The sequence below is a fragment of the Phyllostomus discolor genome, chromosome 9 (genome assembly GCF_004126475.2).
Source record: "Phyllostomus discolor isolate MPI-MPIP mPhyDis1 chromosome 9, mPhyDis1.pri.v3, whole genome shotgun sequence".
Taxonomy (NCBI): Eukaryota; Metazoa; Chordata; class Mammalia; order Chiroptera; family Phyllostomidae; genus Phyllostomus; species Phyllostomus discolor.
The window spans coordinates 60,178,669-60,203,641 of record NC_040911.2 but is presented as its reverse complement, the minus strand read 5'-3'; the positions used below and the strand labels follow the sequence as shown (position 1 = coordinate 60,203,641).

Genomic DNA, 24,973 nt, shown 5'->3' with positions numbered 1-24,973 from the left:
ATGACAAGACTCTGGGGGTCCTGCATGCTTCTGCTCACCCTTCTGGTGGCCCTGGTGGCCAGCACAGACCCAGACAAAAATAAGATCAAGCTCTTAAGGGAATTAAAAGTTATCGATGCCTCAAATGCCAATGTGAAGCAGTGTCTGTGGTTTGCCATGCAAGAGTACAACAAAGAGATTGAAGATAAATACATTTTCCAGGTGGTCAAGATAGTGAGAGTCCAGCTTCAGGTAAAGGTGTTCTCTCTCAATATATATATTTGCATATGATGGTATAGACTGAAGTCAGTCTGAAATATTGGGAACATGAGAAAAATAGTGATACGTGAAAATCCTAAATATGTGAGTGCTCAAGCTCATGTACACTTTTATGTTATTATAATATAGTATACTTTTCTATATACTTTTGGACTGGAATTCTAAGTACTTTACATATATTAACTAATTTAAACCCCAAACCGCAAATCAAATGTCCATGATTTGTGTTTGCTAAGGTTATTGGGAGATAAACTGAATATTTTGCAATAATGCAGCCACTGGCAATATTTCAATCTAGTCACATAATGTGGAAGTTGAAGAGAGACATGAGGCACACTATCTAACGTATAGTTAGATACTATATGGAGGACAGTATCTACGTATAGTAGATTTCGGAGGACAGATATCTATATGGAGGACAGATATCTATACAGAGGAGACACTAATAAAGTGCCTCCTTCTTTCTTTTAATATAATCTTTTCTTTTTTTTCTTTATATTCTTTCTTTTAATATAACATTTATGTAATGGAAGTAGAGACATTATGATTTTCTGCTTATAGAAATGTATCTGTTATCACAAGGCCATGAATTTATCAACACTAGGGAGTGTCACTGACTTGGATTCTAATGTAGGTGATTCTCCCTGAAGTTTCCAACCATGTTTGAGAAATGGCTCTTAGTGTTGGAATTCAGCCTCAGTAAATGGTTGGTGGTGTGCCATGAAACTTGTGAGAATAAGTTGTATAGAGACCCCACAGATAAGGTTATTGTTGGCAGAGTATTTTTCAGCTTTTATACTTTCCAGTCTGTCTATGTTAGCAGAAGCTGGGCCACTTTACTTGTTCATACTTATGACCTTATCTCTTGGGAACATGAGCACCATGAACACCATATTTGCAGTACATTATGCTGATGGTGCAGCATGATTTATTGATTGGGCACATGCCACAATCCATCTGGAAGCATACTTTTGTAGCATTTTGAGATAAAGGAATGTATCCTAGTTCTTATAATTTCCCTAGCACCCTTCGCAGTTTGTTTGTTTGTTTTTTTTGGTAGCCAAGTAGTGTACACATTTAGCAAGTTTCTCCCAAGCCACTTCTATGCTAGCCACTGTAGATGGATCAGTGAGATGGACAGAAATGATCATAGCCTTAGGGATCCAAAAGCCCAATTAGAAAGAAAAAGTGCTAAACTAGGAATGAGAGTTGCGATGTTCGTTCCAGTGGCATGGTACACAGACAGGGTCTGGCGAGGAGCAGGGCCTTAGAAACTCGGGAGCCAGTGTTACTGGCCAGGAAGTAAACAGTGATCATCATGCCTGTACTTGTAAGCCATGGTAAAAACTTTTATATACTCTATTTTATGAGTACTAGAAAGTCAGAGAACCATGAGGTCGGGGTGCTCAGGATCCAGGTTATTAGCTTTGGGTTTTAAAACTGTCATTCTAGTTTACTTACATTTATTTCTTTTTTCTTTAAATTTTTTTTCTTTTAATTTAATTGTTGTTCAAGTACAGTTTTCTGCCTTTTACCCCAATCCCAGCCCACCCCCAGCCCTCCCCACCTTCCTCCCATTTCCATCCCCCCTTGTTTTTGTCCATATGTCCTTCATAAGTATAAAGAGTTCTTGCAAACTCTTCCTCTTTTCCCCTGAAATTCCCTCCCCTCTCCCCTCTGGTCCCTGTCAGCCTGTTCTCAATTTCAGTGTCTTTGGTTATAGTTTGCTTGTTTGTTTGTTTTGTTGATTAGGTTCCTGTTATTTACTTACATTTAGAAAGAGGTTATGAAAATTCAATCAAGGTGTCCATGTAACTGGATGCCCCCAGCTTTCCCAGAAATCACCACATAGCAATCCTCCGCCCCTCTGGCTGGATGAGCAGAGTGGACAGAAACAAGAGAGGAGGAGTGAAAATGGTGGTCAAAGATGCAAATTCTCTTGCCAGGGCTCCTGTTTGAGCCTTGGATTGGGGGGATTGCTAGATAAATAGTTATTTAGTTCCTCTGTGCCTCAGTTTCTTTACCTGAAAAAAATGGAAGTGACATCCTTACCCCAGAAGTTTGGCATGCAGGTTAACTGAGTTATTATGTGCAGAGTCCTAAGAATGTGTGTGACATAGTGAGCATTGGTGAGGGTCAGCAAGTTTTAAGACAAACAGGAACTCCTGTTGGTGATCAGGTTCACCTCCATGATATTTCTGAGATTCTCTAAATACAAACTTAATTTCCAAACCCAAGGGGCAGCCCTGCTGGTCACTTCTTGATGTTGTCTAACCATCTTCTCCCAGACATGCCATATCCCTTGTGAATTCTTTGTAAAAAAGCCAAATTTAATACAAATTTATCAAGGTTTAGAGATGGCAATGGGAAATGCGATGGAAAAATGGGGAGTCTAGGGGAATCTGGAACCAAGCTGCAGATACCCATTTTCATATCCTGCAGACTTAAATAAACACCATGAGTATCCTTCACCTTCACTGTACTCAATCATTAATAAATTCAGTAAATACTAATGCCTTGCTACAAATTTACCACTGCTCTCCTTAGCAAACACTCAGTAGAGGACAGAAAGATAAATTCCCTTGGCATGGCTCCTTTAGGACTGTTTGCTGAGGTGGTAGGAGGGGCCTTGGGTGGAAAAGCCTCAAGGGGTAGAAGAAATAACCAGATGACAGAATCTTTGGGGATGTCTGTGCAGGAAAAGAGACAGGGAGGGTGTCCAATGTGGTTAAGGTGCCTGTACTCTTGGCTGGCCCACATGAACATGTAACATCTTAAGCCCAGAGGAGGTTCCATTGACTTTAGTTTTCTCCTTTGACCCTTCACTAAGCATGCAGCATGCCTTATGATTTGGGACAGAAAAATGTAATTAGAAGGCCTTGCTTTCCAGGAGGACCCACACTGGAAAGCTCCAGGTATGGGCTTCATAACTAGCTTTAGTGTGCAAAGGAATCCAGGTAGTGGGCATCATAGGAGAAAGAATGTGTAACAGATAGGGAGACAAAATGAAAGTGGGAGCAATTTTTTTAGTGTTTGCTAAAACTTTTTAAAAATAAAACATAAGTTTTTGAATAAAATTGCACAACTGCTACAATTGCTTATTAATAGGTCACTGACCATTTGGAATACTTTATTGATGTTGAAATAGCCCGCAGCAGTTGCAGAAAGCTTTCAAATAATAGTGAAAACTGTGTCATTCAAGAAAACTCCAAACTGGAAAAGGTAAGTGATAAATCAACTTATATGTGATGGCTTTTGTTATTCTGAACCTCAGACAGAAGAACCTGGGGTGCCCAGACTCTCTTTGAAGTCTACATTACTCCTAATATTTAGCCCCAGAAGTTGTCAATCCTGTGGCTTTTAGAACAGAGAGTATAGGGCAGCACAGTGTGGTGGACTCTTCTGAGTCTTTCCCCACCCCTCATCCTCAGGACAGCATGCTGTCAAAGTCACTTGGATTGTGACAGCTCCATCAACTCTGGAGTCTTGGTGCAGGAAAGCTTACTAACACATATTTACTGAAAGTCTGCTCTCTTGAATCTGGACAAGCAACTCTGCTGTTGCTGGCCCAGCAGTTGCTTATCCTGTTGAAGACACCACAGAAAATTCATGAACTCACTCATCTACTCATCAAAGCTTACTTTCAGTAGGTGCTATTCTGGGTACTGTACATTAAGCAGTGTCCCCATCCCAGGCTTATAGTTGATTCTTGCCAAGCTCAGCCATAGTTTGCATGAAGGTCTAAAGACTCCCACCAAAGGGCTGATTGGCCCAGGGGCCTTTGGCCCCAAGCTTATATTTTTTATTTCAGACACAGAAAGAGCCCAGGACTTATCTGAATGCTTAGTATGAGATTGGTGAATGCTCCAGGCTTTCTGCAGATTTTCCCAAGAGGCATATCTTTGCCCCTTTATTTATACCAGTGGTTCTCCACATGAGTGGGCATCAGCATTAAAGGCTTTGATAAGCCCAGATGGCTGCATCCCACATATAGATTTTCTGATTCATTGGTCTGGAATGAGATCCAGGAATTTTCATTCTTGACAAGTTCCCAGATGCTGCTGCTGCTTCTGGTCTTGGGTACAGGAAATTGCAAGAGCCCATTAACAAAGTGCATTCCCATCATGTCTAGAACTGCCTCTGCATGAGCAAACTGAACAAATTTGATCACTTTCAATTAACAATAGTAGCCATCAACAAAAATATTTAAACAGTGAGCATTTTTTGTCTTTTTAGTATTTTTTTTATTATTGTTCATTACAGTTGTCCCCTTTTTGCCTCCGTTACTCTCCCCTGGCCTGCCCAAGCTGCCTCTCTGACATTCAAACCTTCCCCCCATCCCAGTGTCCTTGTCCATGAGTCCTTCATACATATCCTTGACTTAATCCTTCCCCTTTTTTCTCCCATTATCTCTTCCCCCCTCCCCTCTGGTCACTGTTAGTTTGTTCTTTATTTTGATGTCTCTAGTTCTATTTTGTTTTCTTGTTTGTTTTGTCGATTAGGTTCCACTTATAGGTGAGATCATATGGTATTTGTCTTTCACTGCCTGGCTTATTTCACTCAGCATAATACTTTTTAGTTCCATCCATTCTGTTGCAAAGGGTAGGGAGTTCCTTTTTTCTTTCTGCTGCATTGTATTCCATTGTGTAACTGTACCACAGGTCCGCCCCCCCCACATTTTTTAATGTTGTTCAAGTATGATTGTCTTCATTATCCCTCCATCAACTTCCCCCACCTCACCCACCACCACCTCCTACTTTCAATGGTTCCCTCCTTTGGATTTGTCCATGGGTCCCTTATACATGTTCCTTGATGACCCTTCACCTTCTTTCCCCCATTATCACTTTTCCCCCATCTGGTTGCTGTCTGTTTGTTCTTTATTTCAATATCTCTGGTTATATTTTGCTTGTTTGTTGCTTTTGCTGATTAGGTTCTGCTTACAGGTGAGATCATATGGTATTTGTCTTTCACGACCTGGCTTATTTCACTTAGTATAACACTCTCCAGTTCCATCCTTGCCGTTGTGAAGAGTAGGAGCTCCCTCTATCTTTCTGCTGTGTAGTATTCCATCATGTAACTGTATCATAGTTTTTGACCCATTCATTTGCTGAAGGGTACTTAGGCTGTTTCCAGCACATGGCTATTGTAAAATGTGCTGCTAGGAACTTTGGGGTGCATAGCTTGTTTCAAATTGGTGTTTCAGGATTCTAAGGGTATAATCACAGCAATAGAATTGCCAGGCCAAAAGACAATTCCATTTTTAGTTTTTTGAAGAAATTTCATACTGTTGTCCACAGAGGTTGCACCAGTCTGCATTCCCAACAACAGTGAACTAGGGTCCCATTTTCTCCACAACTTCACCAGCACTTTTTTTTTTGTTGATTTGTTTATGATGTCCATTCTGTGAAGTGGTGTCTCATTGTAGTTTTAATTTCTATCTCTCTGATGGCTAATGATGCTGAGCACACTTTCATATGTCTTTAGGCCCTCTGTATGTCCTTTTTGGAGAAGAGTCTGTTTGGGTCCTTTGCCCATTTTTTATGTGTATTGTTTCTCTTCCTGGTGTGGAGTCATGTGAGTTCTTTATATGTGAGTTCTTTATATATATAGAAAATATATATTTTTATAGATCAAACCATTGTGTGAGGTATCATTGGCAAATATATTTTTCCATATGGTTGGTTCTTTTTTGATTTTGTTGATGTTTTCTTTAGCTGTGCAGAAGTTTTTTAATTTTAGGTAGTCCCATTGTTTATATTTTTTCTTTATGTACCTTGCTCTAGGGCAGGGGTGTAAAACTCATTTTCACCAGGGGCCACATTGGCCTCATGGTTGCTTTCAAAGGGATGAAATAATTTAAGGACTGTATAAATGTAACTACTCCTTAACTCTTAAGGAGTTGAAATTACATTCTGCCTGCTCTAGGGGAAATATCAGTGAAAATGTTGCTGCATGGAATATCTGAAATTTTCCTGCCTATGTTCTCCTCTAGGACTTTTATGTTGTTGAAACTTATATTTAAGTCTTTTATCCATCTTGAGTTTATTTTGGTGTATGGTATAAGCTGGTGATCAAATTTCATTTTTTTGCAAGTAGCTGTCCAGATCTCCCAACACCATTTGATGAAGAGGCTATTTTTACTCCATTTTATGCTCCTGACCCCTTTGTCAAATATTAATTGATCATAGAGAACTTGGGTTTATTTCTGGGCTCTCTATTCTGTTCTATTAATCTATGTGTCTATTCTTATGTCAGTACTAGACTATTTTGATTACTATGATCTTGTAATATAGTTTGGTGCCAGGTATTGTGATCTCTCCTACTTTGTTCTTTCTCAAAATTTATGTGGCTTTTCAGGTAATTATTGTTGCATATAAATTTTTGAAATATTTGCTCTATATCTGTGAAATATGTCATTGGTTTTATAATAGGGATTCCATTGAATCTATAAATTGTTTTGGGTAGTATGGACAATTTTTATTATAATCCATGTACAGTTGTCTCCATTCCCCCCCTCCACCACTCCCTTAATCCCAGCCATCCCCACTTCCCACCCTCAATCCTACCTCACTTTAGTTTTGTTCATGTGTCCTTTACAGATGTTCCTGAAAACCCTTCCCCTCTTTCCCCCCCATTATCCTCTCCTACATCTTCTCTTGTTACTGTTTCGATGATGTTAATTCTTTCCATCCATGAACACAGTACCTGCTTCCATTAATTTCTTTCTTCAGTGTTGTGTGGTCTTCTGAGTATATATCTTTAACCTCCTTGGTTAGGTTTTTTTTCTTTTTTAAAAGATTTTATTTATTTATTTTTAGAGAGGGAAGGGAGGGAGAAAGAGAGAGAGAGAGAAATATCAATGTGTGGTTGCTGGGGGTTATGGCCTGCAACCCAGGCATGTTCCCTGACTGGGAATCAAACCTGCGACACTTTGGTTCACAGCCCACACTCAATCCACTGAGCTATGCCAGACAGGGCAGGTTTCCTATAAGTACTTGATTTTTCTTTTTGCTATAATAAATGGTATTTTTTTCCTAATTTCTGTTTCTGATATTTCATTGTTGATGTACAAACATACCTTTGATTTCTGAATATTGACTTTGCATGCTGCTGTTTCGTAAAATTCAATGATTAGGTTGAGTAGCTTTTGGTGGAATCTACAGGGTTTTCTATGTACACTATCATGTCATCTGCAAACAATGATAGTTTTACTTCCTTTTTCTCCTTTCCAGTTTGAGTACATTTTTTTTTCTGGTCTTATTACTTTGGCTAGAACTTCCACTACTATGTTGAATAGACATGGTGAAAGTGGACACCTTTGTCTTGTTCCTGATCTTAGTGCAGCAGCTTTTAGTTCTTGCCTGTTGAGTATAATGTTGGCTGTAGTTTTCTCATATATGGCCTTTATTATGTTGAGGTATGATCCATGGACTCCCACTTTGCTGGGTGTTTTTATCATAAATGGGTGCTGTACCTTATAAAATGCTTTCTCAGCATCTATTGATATGATCATGTGATTTTTGTCTTTCCTTTTGTTTATCCAATGGATTATGTTTATTGATTTGCAAACATTGTACCATCTTTCCATCTGTGGGATGAATTCCACTTGATCAAGTTGTATGATTTTTAAGTATATTTTATTGATTATGCTAGTACAGTTGTCCCATTTTTTCTCCACTTTATCCTCCTCTGTCATGCACTGTCCTCCCTCTAGTATTCCTCTCCAACTTAATCCATGTCCATGGGTCACACATACAAGTTCTTCGACTTCTCCATTTCCTATAATATTGTCAACTTCTCCTGTTTATTTTGTACCTACTAACTATGCTTCTTATTCACTGTACCTCCCCCCCCCATTTTCCTCTCCCATCTCAACTGATTATCCTCCATGTCATCTCAATTTTTGTAGTTCTGTTCCTGTTCTAGTTGTTTACTTAGTTTGTTCTTGTCTTTATTCTTTTTTTTTTACGTTCAGTTGTTGATAGTTGTGAGTTTATTGTCCTCCTATTGTTCATAGTTTTTGATCTTCTTCTTTTTCTTAGATAAATCCCTTTACCATTTCATAAAATAAAGGGCTTGGTGATAATGAACTCCTTTAACTTGAGCTTATCTGGGAAGCACTTTATCTGCCCTTCTATTCTAAATGATAGCTTTGGTTGTAAGTCTTTGCTTTTTATGACTTTGAATATTTCCTTCCAGCCTTTTCTTGCCTGAAAGGTTTCTTTTGAGAAATCAGCTGAAAGTCTTATGGGAACTCCTTTGCAGGTAATGGTCTCCTTTTCTCTTTCTGCTTTTAAGATTCTCCCCTTATCTTTAATCTTGGGTAATTTAATTATGTGTCTTGATGTGTTTCTCCTTGGATCCAACTTCTTTGGGACTCTCTGAGCATCCTGTACTTGCACATGTATTTCCTTCACCAGTTTGGGAAAGTTTTCCTTCATTAATTTTTCAAATAAGCTTTCAACTTCTTGCTCTTCTGCCTCTCTTTCTGGCACCACTAATATTTGGATGTTGGAACATTTAAAGTTGTTGCTGAGGTTCCTAAGCCTCTCCTCATTTTTTTTTTTGAATTATTGTTTCTTTACTCTGTTCTTGTTGGATGCTTATTTTCCCCTTTTGTTCCAAGTTGTTGTTCTGAATCTGATTTCCTTCCCTTCACTATTTGTTCCCTGTATATTTTTCCTTATTTCACTTTGCATAGCTTTTACTTCTTCCTTTATTTTGCATCTGTACTCAGTCATTTCTGTGAGTATCCACAGTATCTGTGTTTTGAACTCTGCATCTGATAGTTGGCTATATTCCTGTCGCTTGGTTCTTTTTCTGAAATTTTGATCTATTCTGTCATTTGGCCTATATTTCTTTGTCTTGGTACAACTGTGATGTTATTAGAGGTAGACCCTTAGGTATTTGATTGAATGTATCAACCCACTTCTCTGTGTTGTGGCACTGTATTTGGGGGAGGGGTCAGAGAGGGAACAATACCACTTCCTAGACTCTTGCCCTGCTTTCAAGAGACTGGCAGTTTTTACTGCTGCTACAACCCCACAGGTTTTTGGAGCTAGAGGTTCTGAAGCTTTACTTTCCCCATGCTGGAACCATGGGTTGTGTGGTCTATCTTGCCCCCTGATTTTTCCTCCTGGTTTATCTACATGGGGGTGTGGGGACACCTAGTTTGCCAGTGCTGCTTTGCTCTGTGTCCTCTCTGCCCTGGCTTCCCATCAGAACAGGTAGGTTCTACCAGTCTGGATGACAATTTCTTCTGTTAACTCTTTGGTTGTCAGTCTTCTATAAAGTTCGATTTTCTGGCAGTTCTTTATTTTAATTATATTTTATTGATTATGCTATTACAGTTTTCCCAATTTTCCCTCTTGATCCCCCCTATAATGAGTACTGCACCCACCAACCTTCCAGCATCCCCCACTTAGTTCATGACCATAGGTTGTAGATATAAGTTCTTTGAGTTCTCTGTTTCCTATACCATTTTTGACCTCCCCCCATCTGTTTAATGCCTACTAATTATGCTTTTTCTTCCCTGTACTTTTCCACTCTATTCCTCCCCTCCCTTTCCCCACTGAAAACCCTCCATGTGATGTCCATTCCTCTGGTTCTATTCCTGTTCTAGTTGTTTGCTTAGTTTTTGTTTTCATGGTTTTCCTTTCTTTTATTTTTTTAGGTTCATTTGTTGATAGTTGTGAGTTTGTTGTCATTTTATTGTTCATATTTTTGATCTTCCTTTTCTTAGATAAGTCACTTTAATGTTTCATATAATAATGGCTTGGTGATGATGAACTCCTTTAACTTGACCTTATCTGGGAAGCACTTTATCTGCCCTCCCTCCCATTCCAAATGATAGCTTTGCTGGAAAGGGTAATCTTGGATTTAGGTCCTTGCCTTTCATGACTTCAAATACTTCTTTCCAGCCCCATCTTGCCTATAAGATTTCTTTTGAGAAATCAGCGGATAGCCTTATAGGCACTCCCTTGTAGGTAACTCTTTCCTTCCCACTTGTTGCTTTAAAGACTGTCTCTTTGTCTTTAATCTTGGGTAACTTAATGATGATGTGCCTTAGTGTGTTTGTCTTTGGGTCCAACTTCTTTGGGTCTCTCTGGGCTTCCTGAACTTCCTGAGTTTATTCAGGAAGTTTATTCCCCTCACCAGATTGGAGAAGGTTTCCTTCATTATTTGTTCAAATAAGTTTTCAATTTCTTGCTCTTCTTCTTCTTCTGGCACCCCTATAATTCAGATATTGGAATGTTTCAGGTTGTCCCAGGGATACCCCAGCCTCTTTGCATTTTTTTGGACTTTTGTTCTTCATTATGCTCTGGGTGGATGTTTATTTCTTCCTTTTATTCCAAATTGTTTATTTGAATCCTGGTTTCCTTCCTGTCACTGTTGGTTTCCTGAATATTTTGCTTTATTTCATTTTGGGTATCTTTCATTTCTTGACCAAGCTCAATTAGTTCTGTGAGCATTTTGATTACCAAGGCTTTAAATTCTCCATCAGATAGATTGGCTACATCCTCCTTGCTTAGCTCCCTTTCTGAGGTTTTGCAGTCTTCTTTCATTTTGGCCCTATTTCTTTGCTCAGAGCCCATGATAAGTTTTAAGGGGGCAGGGATTTCAGTAGTCACCTAGACAGGGCAGACCTCCTTGCTGCGCTGTGGCATTACCTGTAGGGAGGGGCCAGAGAGGGAACAATGCAGCTTGCCTGCTTGTCTCTAATGCATTTTTCAATGAACTCTTGTGTGATACTGGGAGTTTCTTCTACTGTGGCAACCACTGTAGTCCACAACCACCTCTGAGTCTCAGTTTCTTTTTAAGTCAGCCTCACCAGAGCAGCCTGTGGCTGTGGCTGTAGCCGCCCCCACCCCCACAGTCTCCCACCTCACCATGGTTTCTCTCCCTTCACTTCCTTACCAGTCTGGTTGTTCTATTTGACGGTTTTCTTAATTCTGTGGTTGCTGGAGTTCAGTGCAGTTTGATTTTCTGGCACTTCTGTTTTTTTTTTTTTATTGATTTTAGATTGGTGGTTTTTCTCCTTTCAGTTGTGCAAGGAAGTGAAGGGTTTCTGCCTAAGCCTCCATCTTGGCCAGAACTCCTGTTTTTAAATCATTCATTATCCATCTTTTGGTTGTGTGAGGAAGTTAAATGTATCTACCTATGCCTCAATCTGGTACTGCTGGCTGCAGCTTTCATATATATATATATATATATATATATATAATGAATTTGATGTCTATGTTCATCAGTGATATTGGCCTATAGTTTTCTTTCTTTGTTGTGTTTTTACCTGGTTTGGAGAATAGGATGATGCTTGCCTTACAAAAAAGTTTGGGAGGCCTACCTCTTTTTATATTATTCTGGAATAGTTTGAGAATTATGTGGATTAGCTTTTCCCTACATGTTGTATAAAATTCTCCTGTGAATCTGGTGCAGGACTTTTGTGCGCCAGGAGGGTTTTTTTGTTTTGTTTTGTTTTTAATTACTGCTTCAATTTCATTACCTGTTATTACTCTGTTCAAGCTTTCTGCTTCTTGATTCAGTTTTGGAAGATTATGTGTTTCTAGAAATTTTTCAATTTCACCCAAGTTTTCAAATTTCTTGGAATGTAGCTGTTCATAGTAATTTCTTACAATCCTTTGCATTTCTGTGGCATCATTTGTAATTTCTCCTCTTTCATTTCTGATTTTATTTATTTGGGTCCTCTAATTTTTTCTTGATAATTCTGATTAAAGGCTTGCTGATTTTTCTCATCTTTTCAAAGCTCCTGGATTTATTGATCCTTTGGATTATTCTCTTATTTCCTATAGCATTTAATGCCGCTCTGATCTTATTTCCTTCCTTCTACTCATAAACTTGAACACTTCTAAAGCCCACGTAGTCTTTTATGTTATGTTATGTTATTTATTTATTTGTTTGTTTGTTTAGAATTGTTTTTAAGTATCATTGTCTCCATTTCCCCCCATCCCCTCCACCTACTCACCTACTCACACCTCCCAACCTCAGTCCCTCCCTTCTTTGGCTTTGTCCATGGGTCTTTTATACATGTTTCTTTGATGACCCTTCCTCTCCCCGCCCCATTATCTGCCTCTCTTATGGTTACCACCAGTCTGTTCTTTATTCTGGTGTCTCTGTTTACTGTTAGCAGAAGCATGGTCATTTTATATTTATATTTTCTACTGGGCTCATTGGAGATATATCGAAAGTTGTTGCTTTTTACCTGTTTGTAAAATAATATTAATGAGTATTAAAAAGAATTTTCCTCAAGGAGCTCACTTTTTTTATCTAAAGTTTCCATGCACAATCTCAGTTTTAAGGTACATGTTTTTAAGTACATATTTATCAACAATGAAAAAATTGTTTCTTTTTTTCAAGTCTTTGGGATAATGCTGAAGCATAACAATGGTGAGCAGTTGTTCTTATTCCTGCTTTGATGGAAATTTTTTTTTCTATTTTTTAATTTTAATCATTGTTCTGATGGAAATTTTTTCAGTACTCATGTTCTGTTATATATTATATCAGGTGCTGATGCCTGAAGTTCATCCAATTTCCTTTATATGAAGTGGTATTATTTTTGCTGTTTTGATAGCTGTTTGTTTGTTTAGTGCTGTTCAAGTACAGTTGTCTCCATTTTCCCCCCACTACTCCCCACCACTGGTGCAGCCACTGTGGAAAACAGTATGGAGTAATCTTGGAAAACTAAAAATGGAACTGCTTTTTGACCTGGCAATTCTACTGCTGGGATTACATCCTGAAGTGTTATTTTTTAAGCAACCTAAGTGCCCATTAGTAAATGAGTGGATTAAAAAAACTATGGTACATTTACACATGGAGTACTACACAGCAGGAAGAAAGAAGGAGCTTCTACCCTTCATGACAGCATGGATGGAACTGGAAAGCATTATGCTAAGTGAAATAAGCCAGGAGGTGAAAGAGAAATACCATATCGTTTTGCCTATAAGTGGAACCTAATCAACAAAACAAACAAGCAAGCAAAATACAACTAGAGGTATTGAAATAAAGACAAACTGGAGATCTAAGATGGCGTCGGAGTAGGAAGGAGCAGATTTGGCTTTCATCTGCTCAGGGGAGAGAGTCCTGACCGATCTTTGGAGTGGAAAGGCAAGCAACCAACATATTTCAGCATTTTTGAGAACGGAGGACCAAGGATTGTGGCAGAACCAAAAGAACAAAGAACAGATCGCTGCATCAAGCTGTGAGCGCGCAGGCTGCGGACAGGCCGCGCCCGCCCGCGCGCCCGCCCGCGGGGGCACCGGCGTGCGGCAGACGGCCGTGCAGGCAGCAGACAGGCCGCGCCCGCTCACCGGAGCGCGGGGAGCGAGGGTCGCGCCGGTTGCGCCGGGCAGCGGATGGGCCGCGGAGCCAGTGCGAACCCCACGGGCCTAGGAAGAAAAGCCAAACAAGTCATCCTTCAGACTGCCTCAGCCACCAAGAGCAGAAAAACCGGTTTGGCCACTTTGAAATCAAGAGACTTTTTAATTTGATTCTATTTTTTTAACAATTTTTAATTTTTTAAGTTTTATTGTTTTTATTCTCTCTTGATTTCTTTTTCCTCTCTTACCTGATTTCTTGTTTTATTCCTTCCTCCTTCCTGTCCTCCAATTTTATCTCTTCTTCCTGACTTCGTCTGCCTTTTCTATTTTTTTTTCTTTTTTAAATTTTTTCCTAAATACCTACAAGTGAGACAAAATCCTGGAACGGTGAAAAGACCAAAGTTGAACCCAAAGAAGGGGCATCACAACAGCTGGGACAGTGAGATAAATGTCACTCTGCTATTACAGAGAACCTGCAAGTTATTGCAAATTTGTATTATTATTATTTTTCCAGTGTTCCTACATTTTTTTTAACAATATTTTTATATCCCTCTTATTTTTGTATAGCCTGCTTTGCTAGGCTGGTTTTATTGTATGACCTGACAGCTTTCCCCTGATATCTCTTTCTATACCGTATTACTAATCTACTGTCCATTAACTCACCTGTGTCCTATCAGCATACTACTCAATGTTCGGTACTCCATATCCTTATTACCTAGATTTCATAGACTCTGCCATATGAATGTTGCCATAATATTATTGTAAATAACTGCTGTTCCATGCAAGTGTAATTACTTCACAACCCCCCCCCCCCCCAGATCATAGCCCATTTCAAAGTTTCCTGAACTCTATTACTGTAGTGGTTAACTCTATTCTCTCGCACACTACACCTATTTACTACCCTTTACTCTCACCTTACCCCAGAATCTGACCGCCCACAACCTCTCTGCTTTATAGATCCAACTCACAATCCTTCCTTCCCCAACAAGAGTCTTATCTTCTTTCCATCCTTTCTAAAAATCAGCTAGCTGGGTGAAAGACCACAGTTAACACTATACATAGTGAAAGGATCTCCTATATCTTCCCTACTTGCTACTACTGTAAATAGCATAGAATTCTCGGTTGCTGTCTTAAACCATTTTGCCCTCCCCTCCATCTGATGACAAAAAAGAATAGGTGGAGGAGGTGAACACCAGGATACCCACTGGAAGAGGAAACCCAACAACTAAGGAACCACTAACAGATAACAGCAGAAGAAGGTGAAGGAGGGAGTAGTAACCACACAAACCTCAATCCAGGGCTTATCTGGAAATACAACTAAACAGTAGAGACAGTACCCAATACAAACAACTGAACAAGATTTCTTTAAACCTTGTACACACAGAAGAACCAGCCTCAACACAACCTGCCCTCACCAGCACAACAAAATATAGAAGGTGGTGGACAGAGTGACCCACATTTAACCAGCTGGCGGGAAGGAACCACCAAAGAAAGACTCAACAACAATCAGAACCCAAAGGCAAACACAAAGCCAACTTAAACAACAGCCCAAGACCAGCGAGCTTGGGGGGTCAAGGAAACAGTACCACTGAAACTCACTGCTACTCTACTAAAGAAGTTCACATCATAAACCCAGGGAGCCAGAACAGATCAATATAAGAAGCTGAGGTGAACAAGAAGAGTCTCACAAACAATGGGAAGACAAAGAAATACTCCCCAAATGAAAGGAAAGGAGGAAGCCTCAAAAAGAATGCTAAATGAAACAGAGGCAATTCAACTATCAGATATTGAATTCAAAGCAGTGATTGTCAGGAAGCTCAATGAGCTCACAATGAGCTACGAGAAACTACAGGGAAGCTACAATGAACTCAATGAAAACTACATCAGCATAAAAAAGGAAATAGAAACTCTCAACAAGGGCCAAGAGGAAATGAAGAATACAATCTCTGAAATGAAGAAGACAGTAGAAGGAATGAAAAGCAGGATCGATGAAGCAGAAGATCAGATCAGCGAGCTAGAGGACAAAATAGAAGAAAACACCCAGAAAGAGCAAGAAAGGGAAAAGAGGTTCAGAAAGAATGAAGAGGGATTAAGAGAAATGCAAGACAATATGAAACGTAATAATATCCGTATAATAGGGATACCAGAAGGAGAAGAAGAAGAACGAGGGATAGAAAACCTAGTTGAACAAGTGATGATGGAAAACTTCCCTAATCTGATGAGACAAAAAGTCACACAAATACAGGAAACACAGAGAGTCACAATCAAGAGGAACCCAAGGAGGCCCACCTCAAAACACATCATAATTAAAATGGCAAAATTTCAAGACAAAGAGAGAATCTTAAAGGCAGCAAGGGAGAAGAAGGAAGTAACATACAAGGGGGCCCCAATAAGGCTAACAGCTGACTTCTCAATGGAAACACTCCAAGCCAGAAGAGAATGGCAAGAAATAATCCAAGTAATGAGAACCAGAGGCCTGCAACCACGACTACTTTACCCAGCAAGGCTCTCAATTAAGATAGAAGGCCAAATAAGAAGCTTCTCAGACAAAAGAAGTCTAAAAGAATACACCTCCACTAAACCAGCTCTGCAAGAGATGCTGAAGGGACTGCTTTAAGGAAAGAAAGGAAAAGAGAGAGTGAGAGAGGATCACACGTACATAAAAGGCAATGAATAAGTACCTATCAATAATAACCTTAAACGTAAATGGACTAAACGCTCCAATCAAAAGACATAGAATAGCTGATTGGATAAGAAAACATGACCCACACATATGCTGTCTACAAGAGACCCACCTCAGGATAAAAGATCTGCACAGGTTGAAAGTGAAGGGCTGGAAACAAATTTTCCAAGCAAATGGACAGGAGAAAAAAGCCGGGGTAGCAATACTCATATCTGACAAAATAGACTTCCAAAGAAGATCCATAAAGAGAGACCCAGAAGGTCATTTCATAATACTCAAGGGAAGAATTCACCAAGAAGACATAAACATAGTAAATATATATGCGCCCAACATAGGAGCACCTAAATACATAAAGAAAATCTTAGAGGACTTCAAGAAAGATATGGACAGCAACACAATTATTGTGGGGGATTTCAACACCCCTCTATCAAAAATGGACAGATCTTCCAAACAAAACATCAACAAAGATATTGTGGCATTGAACAATACCCTAGACGAGCTGGGCTTTACTGATATTTACAGAACCCTCCATGCCAAAGAAGCTAAATACACATTTTTTTCAAATGTACATGGAACATTTTCAAAGATTGACCACATGATAGGACACAAAACAAGCCTCAACAATTTCAAAAAAATTGAAATCATACCAAGCAATTTCTCGGATCACAAGGGACTGAAACTAGAAACCAACCACAAGGAAAAAACCCCAAAACACTCAAATTCATGGAGATTAAACAGCATGCTATTAAACAATGAATGGGTCAAGAATGATATTAGGGAAGAAATCAAACGGTTTTTGGAAACAAATGAAAATGAACTCACAACAACCCAAAACTTATGGGACACAGCCAAGGCAGTCCTGAGAGGGAAGATCATAGCGATACAGGCCCACCTAAAAAAGTTAGAAACATTTCAAACAAACAACCTAACCCCACGTCTACAAGAACTCGAGGAACAACAACAAAGACAGCCCAGAGCAAGCAGAAGGAAGGAAATAACCAAGATCAGAGCAGAATTAAATGACATAGAGACTAAAAGCACAATTCTAAAGATCAATGAATCCAAGAGTTGGTTCTTTGAAAAGATAAACAAAATCGACAAGCCTTTAAGCAGACTCATCAAGAAAAAAAGAGAGAAAACCCAAATAAACACAATCAGAAATGAAAGAGGAGAGATTACAACAGATACCACAGAAATACAAAGGATTGTAAGAAATTACTACAAAGAGCTGTATGCCAAGAAATTTGAAAACCTAGATGAAATGGACAAATTTCTAGAAAAATATAACCTTCCAAAACTCAATAAAATGGAAGCAGAAAGCCTCAACAAACCAATAACAGCAAAAGAAATCGAAGCAGTAATCCAAAAACTCCCAACACACAAAAGCCCTGGACCAGATGGTTTCACAGGAGAATTCTACAAAGCATTTAAGGAAGAACTAACACCTATCCTTCACAGACTATTTCAAAAAATCCAAAAAGATGGAAGACTCCCAAACTCTTTTTATGAGGCCAACATCATCTTAATCCCCAAACCAGATAAAGACACAACAAAGAAAGAAAACTACAGGCCAATATCGCTGATGAACATTGACGCTAAAATCCTCAACAAGATACTGGCAAACCGCATCCAACAGTACATTAAGAAGATCATACACCATGACCAAGTTGGATTCATTCCAGGTATGCAAGGATGGTACAATATACGCAAATCAGTAAATGTAATACATCACATAAACAAAAGCAAAGACAAAAACCACATGATCATATCGATAGATGCAGAAAAAGCATTTGATAAGGTACAGCACCCATTTATGATAAAAACACTCAGTAAAGTGGGAATAGAGGGAGCATTCCTCAATATAATAAAGGCCATATATGAGAAACCTACAGCCAACATTATACTCAATGGGCAAAAATTAAAATCTTTTCCACTAAGAACAGGAACAAGACAAGGATGTCCACTTTCACCACTTCTCTTCAATATAGTACTGGAGGTTCTAGCCACAGCAATCAGACAAGAAAAAGAAATAAAAGGAATCCAAATCAGAAAGGAGGAAACAAAACTGTCACTGTTTGCAGATGACATGATAGTGTACATAGAAAATCCTATAGACTCCACCAAAAAACTGCTTGACCTAATAAATGAATTTGGTAAAACAGTGGGATACAAAGTCAATATCCAGAAATCAAAGGCATTTCTGTACACCAACAATGAAACAGCAGAAGCAGAAATCAAGAAAAAAATCCCATTTGAAATAGCAAAAAGGAAAATAAAATACCTAGGAATAAACCTAACCAAAGAGGTAAAAGACCTGTATTCAGAAAACTACATAACACTGAGGAGAGAAATCAAGGAGGACACAAACAAATGGAAACATATACCGTGTTCATGGATTGGAAGAATTAATATCATTAAAATGTCCATACTACCAAAAGCAATATACACATTCAATGCAATACCGATTAAAGTACCAATGGCATATTTCACAGACATAGAACAAACACTTCAACAATTTATATGGAACCATAAACGACCCCGAATAGCTGCTGCAATTTTGAGAAAGAAGAGTAAAGTAGGAGGAATCACAATACCTGACATTAAACTATACTACAAGGCCACTGTAATCAAAACAGCCTGGTGCTGGCATAAAAACGGGCACATGGACCAATGGAACAGAACAGAGAGCCCAGAAATAAACCCAAGCCTCTACGGTCAATTAATATTTGAAAAAGGAAGCAGCAACATAAAATGGAATAAAAATAGCCTCTTCAACAAATGGTGTTGGGAGAACTGGACAGCTACGTGCAAAAAAAATGAAACTCGAGCACCAACTTACACCTTATACAAAAATAGATTCAAGGTGGATAAAAGACTTAAATATAAAGCGTGACACCATTAAAGTCCTAGAAGAGAACGTAGGTAGGAAAATCTCAGATATTTCACGCAGAAACTTTTTTACTGACTTGTCTCCTAGAGCAAGGGACATAAAGGAAAGAATAAACAAATGGGACCTCATCAAAATTAAAAGCTTTTGCACAGCTAAGGAAAACAGTATCAAAATAAAAAGAGAACCAACTGTATGGGAAAACATATTTGCTAATGATACCTCAGACAAGGGTTTAATCTCCAAAACATATAAAGAACTTACGCGACTCCACTCTAAGAAGACAAGTAACCCAATTAAAAAATGGGCAAAGGACTTGAACAGACAATTCTCCAAGGAGGACATACAGAAAATCCAAAGACACATGAAGCGATGTTCAATATCGCTAGCCATCAGAGAGATGCAGATTAAAACCACAATGAGATACCACTTCACACCAGTCAGAATGGCCATCATAAACAAAGCAACAAACAAGTGTTGGAGAGGATGTGGAGAAACGGGGTCCCTAGTGCACTGTTGGTGGGACTGCAGACTGGTACAACCATTATGGAAAGCAGTTTGGAACTTCCTCAGAAAACTAAAAATGGATCTGCCTTTTGACCCAGCAATTCCATTGCTGGGACTCTATCCTAAGAACACTAAAACACCAATACAAAAGAACCTTTGCACCCCGATGTTCATAGCAGCACAATTTACAATAGCTAGGTGCTGGAAGCAACCTAGATGCCCATCAGTAAATGAATGGATCAAAAAACTATGGTACATTTACACAATGGAATTCTATACAGCAGAAAGAAAGAAGGAGCTCATACCCTTTGCAACAGCATGGATGGAGCTGGAAAGCATTATGCTAAGTGAAACAAGCCAGGCAGTGAAAGACAAATACCACATGATATCACCTTTAACAGGAATCTAAACAACAAAACAAAACAAAAAAAACCTAGCAAAATATAACCAAAGACACTGAAATAGGGGATAGTCTGACAGTGTCCAGATGGGAGAGAAGAGGGAATTTCAGGGGGGAATGGGTAGGGATTACAGGAACAAATTTGGAGGACACATGGACAAAAACTAAGGGTGGGGGGTAATGGGGGGAAGGGGGGAGGGTTGGGTGGAGGGGCTGGAACGGGAGTAGGGGGGAGAAAACTGTACTTGAACAATGATTGAAATAAAAAAAAAGAAAAAAAAAAGAAATAAAGACAAACCCACAGTAACTGGAGAGGAGAGGTAGATGATAATAGGGGATAATAAGGAAAGGGCCATCAAGAAACATGTATAAAGGACACACAGACAAAACCAAAGGGGTACATTCAAGGGCTGGAAGTGGGGATGGGTGGGGTGAGGTCATGGTAGGGTGAAATGGAGACAACTGTACTTGAACAACAATTAAAAATAATATTTTTCTATGTATTATTCTTTCAGTATCTACCAAATATATTGAATACTTTTTCTTCTGTGACCCACTAGTGTAGTAAACTAAGGTAATATATTTCCTACTGTTGAATCATTTATAGATTCCAGACTATGGTGCAGTTGTATTTTTTGTGGTTCTATAACATTATTTGGTTATTAGTTTTCACCCTCATTTACTGTAGGTCTTTGAAACTGGTGAGAAGTACATAGATGGCCAATGTATAAACTTGTTTGGTGAATCTTCATGTTCATTATATTTTTACATTTCTTATTTGATTGACAGCTTTGCTGAGCCTGGTGTTGATGGACACATCTGGCTTTCCTATTTCTTTCACTGCAAATTTCCAGCTCTCTCTGAGTGCTCTGGTTGGGAGGGTGGGAACTTGTTGAAGGACACTCCACAGATGTGCTTGTAAATATTGATGGTGTATTCTTAGTCATCACCACATTGATGGCATAAAGCCTCTTCTCTATCAACTCCAGGTTGGAAAGAAAGAGTACAACAGATTGTGTCTGTACTCATCTGTTAGAATGCAGTGGGAATCAATATACCAATTCTTTTGAAAAAATAATATTTTATTGATTATGCTATTACAGTTGTCCCATTTCCCCCCTTCACTCATCTCCACCCTATACACACTCTCCCACCCATATTCTCCCCTTTAGTTCACGTCCATGTGTCATAAGTTCTTTAGCTTCTACATTTCTCATACTATTCTTAGCCTCCCCCTGTCTATTTTCTACCTACAATCTATGCTACTTATTCTGTGTACCATCCCCCCGCCACTACCCTGTTGCTAACTCTCCATGTGATCTCCATTTCTGTGGTTCTGATCATGTTCTAGTTGTTTGCGTAATTTCTTTTGGTTTTGTTTTACGTGTGGTTGATAATAATTGTGTTTGCTGTCATTTTACTCTACATGTTTCTTTTTATCTTCTTTTCTTAGATAAGTCCCTTTAACATTTCATATAATAAGGGCTTGGTGATGATGAACTCTTTTAACTTGACCTTATCTGAGAAGCACTTTATCTACCCTTCCACTCTAAATGAAAGCTTTGCTGGATAGAGTAATCTGGGATATAGGTCCTTGTCTTTCATGACTTGGAATACTTCTTTCCAGACCCTTCTTGCCTATAAGGTCTCTTTTGAGAAATCATCTTGCAGCCTGATGAGAACTCCTTTGTAGGTTACTGTCCCCTTATCTCTTGCTGCTTCTAGGATTCTCTCCTTCATTTTTACCTTGGCTAATGTAATTATGATGTGCCTTGGTGTGTTCCTCCTTGGGTCCAACTTCTTTGGAGCTCTCTGAGCTTCCTGGACTTCCTGGAAGTCTGTTTCCTTTGCCAGATTGGGGGAGTTCTTCTTTATTATTTGTTCAAATAAGTTTCAATCTGTTGCTCCTCCTCTTCTCCTTCTGGTACCCTTATAACTTGGATGTTGGAACGTTTAAAGATGTCCTGGAGGTTCCTAAGCTTCTCCTCATTTTTTTTGAATTCTTATTTCTCCATTCTTTCTTGTTTGGTTGTTTCTTTCTTCCTTCTGGTCCACTCTTCTATTGTTTTGAATCCCAGTTTCCTTCCCATCACTATTGGTTCCTGTGCATTTTCCTTCATTTCTCTTATAGTAGCCTGCATTTGTTCATCTAATTTGCAACCAAAATCAACCAATTATGTGAACTTCCTGATCACTAGTGTTTTGAACTGTGCACCTAATAGGTTGGCTATCTCTAGGTTGCTTAAAAGGATGGGTTCTCGGCCTTTGATTTGGTCTTCTGTTTAAGCCATCTCTCTCTCTCTCTCTCTCTCTCTCTCTGTCTCTCTCTCTCTGTCTCTCTCTCTCTCTCTTTTTTGTCTGGTCGCACTTGTTATGGTGAGGGGAGAAGCCTTAGGTGTTCACCAGGGTGGGGCACCCCGGTGACTGGATTGTGATGTTGTATGTGGTGGTGGGGTCAAGAGTGAACAATGGCAGTTGCTCTGTTCTCCATGGGACCTCAGTCCCTTCTGCTGCTTCCCCCAAGCAATCTGGGCCTCTCTGGTGCCAGTTCTCATGTGAGTGGGCTTGTGCACACCGTGGGACCTTCCAAGGACCTCTCCTGTGAGGCTGGGTGTCTCTCTATGTGCCTCCACTCTCATAGGTGTCCTCCATCAATGTCCCAAGGCTCTATTTCCCAGCGCTGGGATCCTAGGTTGCGTGCACTGCCTTGCTTTACAATCACTGCCTTACTGCGTCTGCCGGTTGCCACCCCTCGGCTGAGGTCTGCCAGGTGCCGCTTGTGCACTCAGGGTCCACCCGCTGTGGTCTTGCTTGCTCTGGATGCCATACATGCCCAACTCTCTCTGCTCTCCACGTGGACCGGCACCTGGCTGCTTGTCTCTGCCCCTCCTACTGATCTGGATGAAGGGGTCTATTTCAATTTCTTGGTTGTCTGACTTCCATTCAGATCAATTTTCTGTCAGTTCTGGATGTTACTCTGTTTCTAAATTGTTGTTGTTCCAATCTTGGTTGTGCGTGGAGGTATTGTGCATCCACCTAGGCCTCCATCTTGGCTGGAAGTCTCCCACTTCTTAGAACTTTTGCTTACATATATATTAAGTATTCTCAAGCTTCTTGGCTCATACTAAACCTATTGAATCAGAATTTCCAAGTAAAGGCACCCCATACATACTTCATATCACTGAGAAAGTATGAAAAGCATTTCATTAGAGATGTGAAAGTCTGTGGCCTCCATGTAGCAGTAATTGTTTCTATGCAATTGCATTTAACTTGCTAGTATTTTTTAAAAGGATTTTTGTTCTATTTACTAGAACAAACATTTAAGCACTAAGAATGTCTTAATGCTACTTCTGAAGTCCCATGGTGATACTGCTGCTGCAGGCCTTGGTCCCAGTATTTTTATTTGTAATTTGTTTCAGGGTTCTTCTGTTCTGGTACAATTAAAATGCAGGCTTTCTATCTTTTTGTGTCCTGATCAGTTTAAAAATTGAGGGAGTTTTGTTTTCCAAGGTTTGATGTAATTTGCCTATAACCATCTTGATTTTGTATTTTGGTGGGACTGTGGGGTAAAGAGACCTCCACTATTTCCTTTTCATGTGTCTAATACACAGCAGAGATCAATCTTTCTTCTCTCTGACTCCATTTGCCTCATAACACCTGGAAGTACCTCCATGTTTTCAGTCAGATATTTAAGATGCCTTTTGTTGTTTTTCCAGGACTGCCATCTGTCTGCTTGTCTGCATTTGACCATCTATTTATATTTATCCATTTATACATTCATCTGTCTGCCCACTTATGAATTTCTTGATCCATTTATCCATCCATCCACCAATCCATCCCTCTATCTAGCCATTCATCCATCACACACAGATAGAGTATTTTATTTCAAAGGTATTTTAAAAGGGAGAGAAGGGCTCTTTGAAAGAAAAGTTATGTTAGGCCCTAGAGCCTTCTAGATTTCTCTTATCCTCACTTATTTGTTATTAGAACAAAAGGCATAATTTGATTATTAATGTACCATATATTAGTTTATATTTGACATAGCATCACTTTATTTACTTTGTAGAAAATCTGATGTTCCACCAAAATATGATGATTGTTCTTACATGCTATCAGTGGTTGGTATGGAAACATAGACTCTTCTGAAGTCATTAGCAGATGTTGTTCACTGTAAAAGTCTGCAGCATCTAGCTCTCAGATTCCTGGCATCATTTCTTGATGAATGATGACCACCTTCAGTACATTTCTAAGTTGATACCCAACAGCAGCATAATGGTTCTTCTCTTTTGGCACACAACTGATTTTTTTTTGTGTGTGTGTGTGTTGGGGGTCTTTTTCAGAAAGTAATGTGCAGATTTTTGGTTGGAGCACTCCCTTGGAATGGAGATTTCACTGTGATGAAAATGCAGTGCACAGATACCTAAGGGATTCTGGAGCATGCCCCCATCATCTCTGCAAAAGGAGCCATTAACAACATGCTTTCCTCATGAATGCCTCTTTGCTTCCAATTTTGTTTTCTAGTTTCATATTAGGTGCTAATAAAAGATGGGCATGTCTGATTCCTCTTTCCTGGCCTCAAGGGTGGGGGTGCCCTGGGCTGTTTTCCAGCCTGATGGCCCACCACCAGGAATAAGTTTGTCACTGACTACAAAGGATGGAGTGAAGTCTAATTCTGTCCCCCACTGCAAGTCTGAGGAGGAATCATTTTTTGATTGGGTAACAACCCCCAACAGAGGTTGGATTCCACTGGGTGCTAAGTCAACAGGTTCCTTTTGGAATCCTCCTTTGGCCTGGGATTCCTCCCTCTCCCCCCAGGTCCTGAGTGAATGGATCATGTAGGCTGGGAGACGCCCTGGCAGAAACAGACCTCCTCTGTAGGGTCTCAGTGAATTGTGGGTAATTGT

General features: G+C 39.5%; 1 protein-coding gene across 1 annotated transcript; it reads left to right on the top strand.

The window, feature by feature from the left end:
- On the top strand, positions 1-24,493 carry CST8 (cystatin 8). Its single transcript, XM_028523578.1, has 3 exons — positions 1-231; positions 3,367-3,480; positions 24,410-24,493. Exons 1-3 carry the CDS (start codon positions 1-3, stop codon positions 24,491-24,493), a joined length of 429 nt encoding a protein of 142 aa, XP_028379379.1.
- Positions 24,494-24,973: the final 480 nt, after the last annotated feature.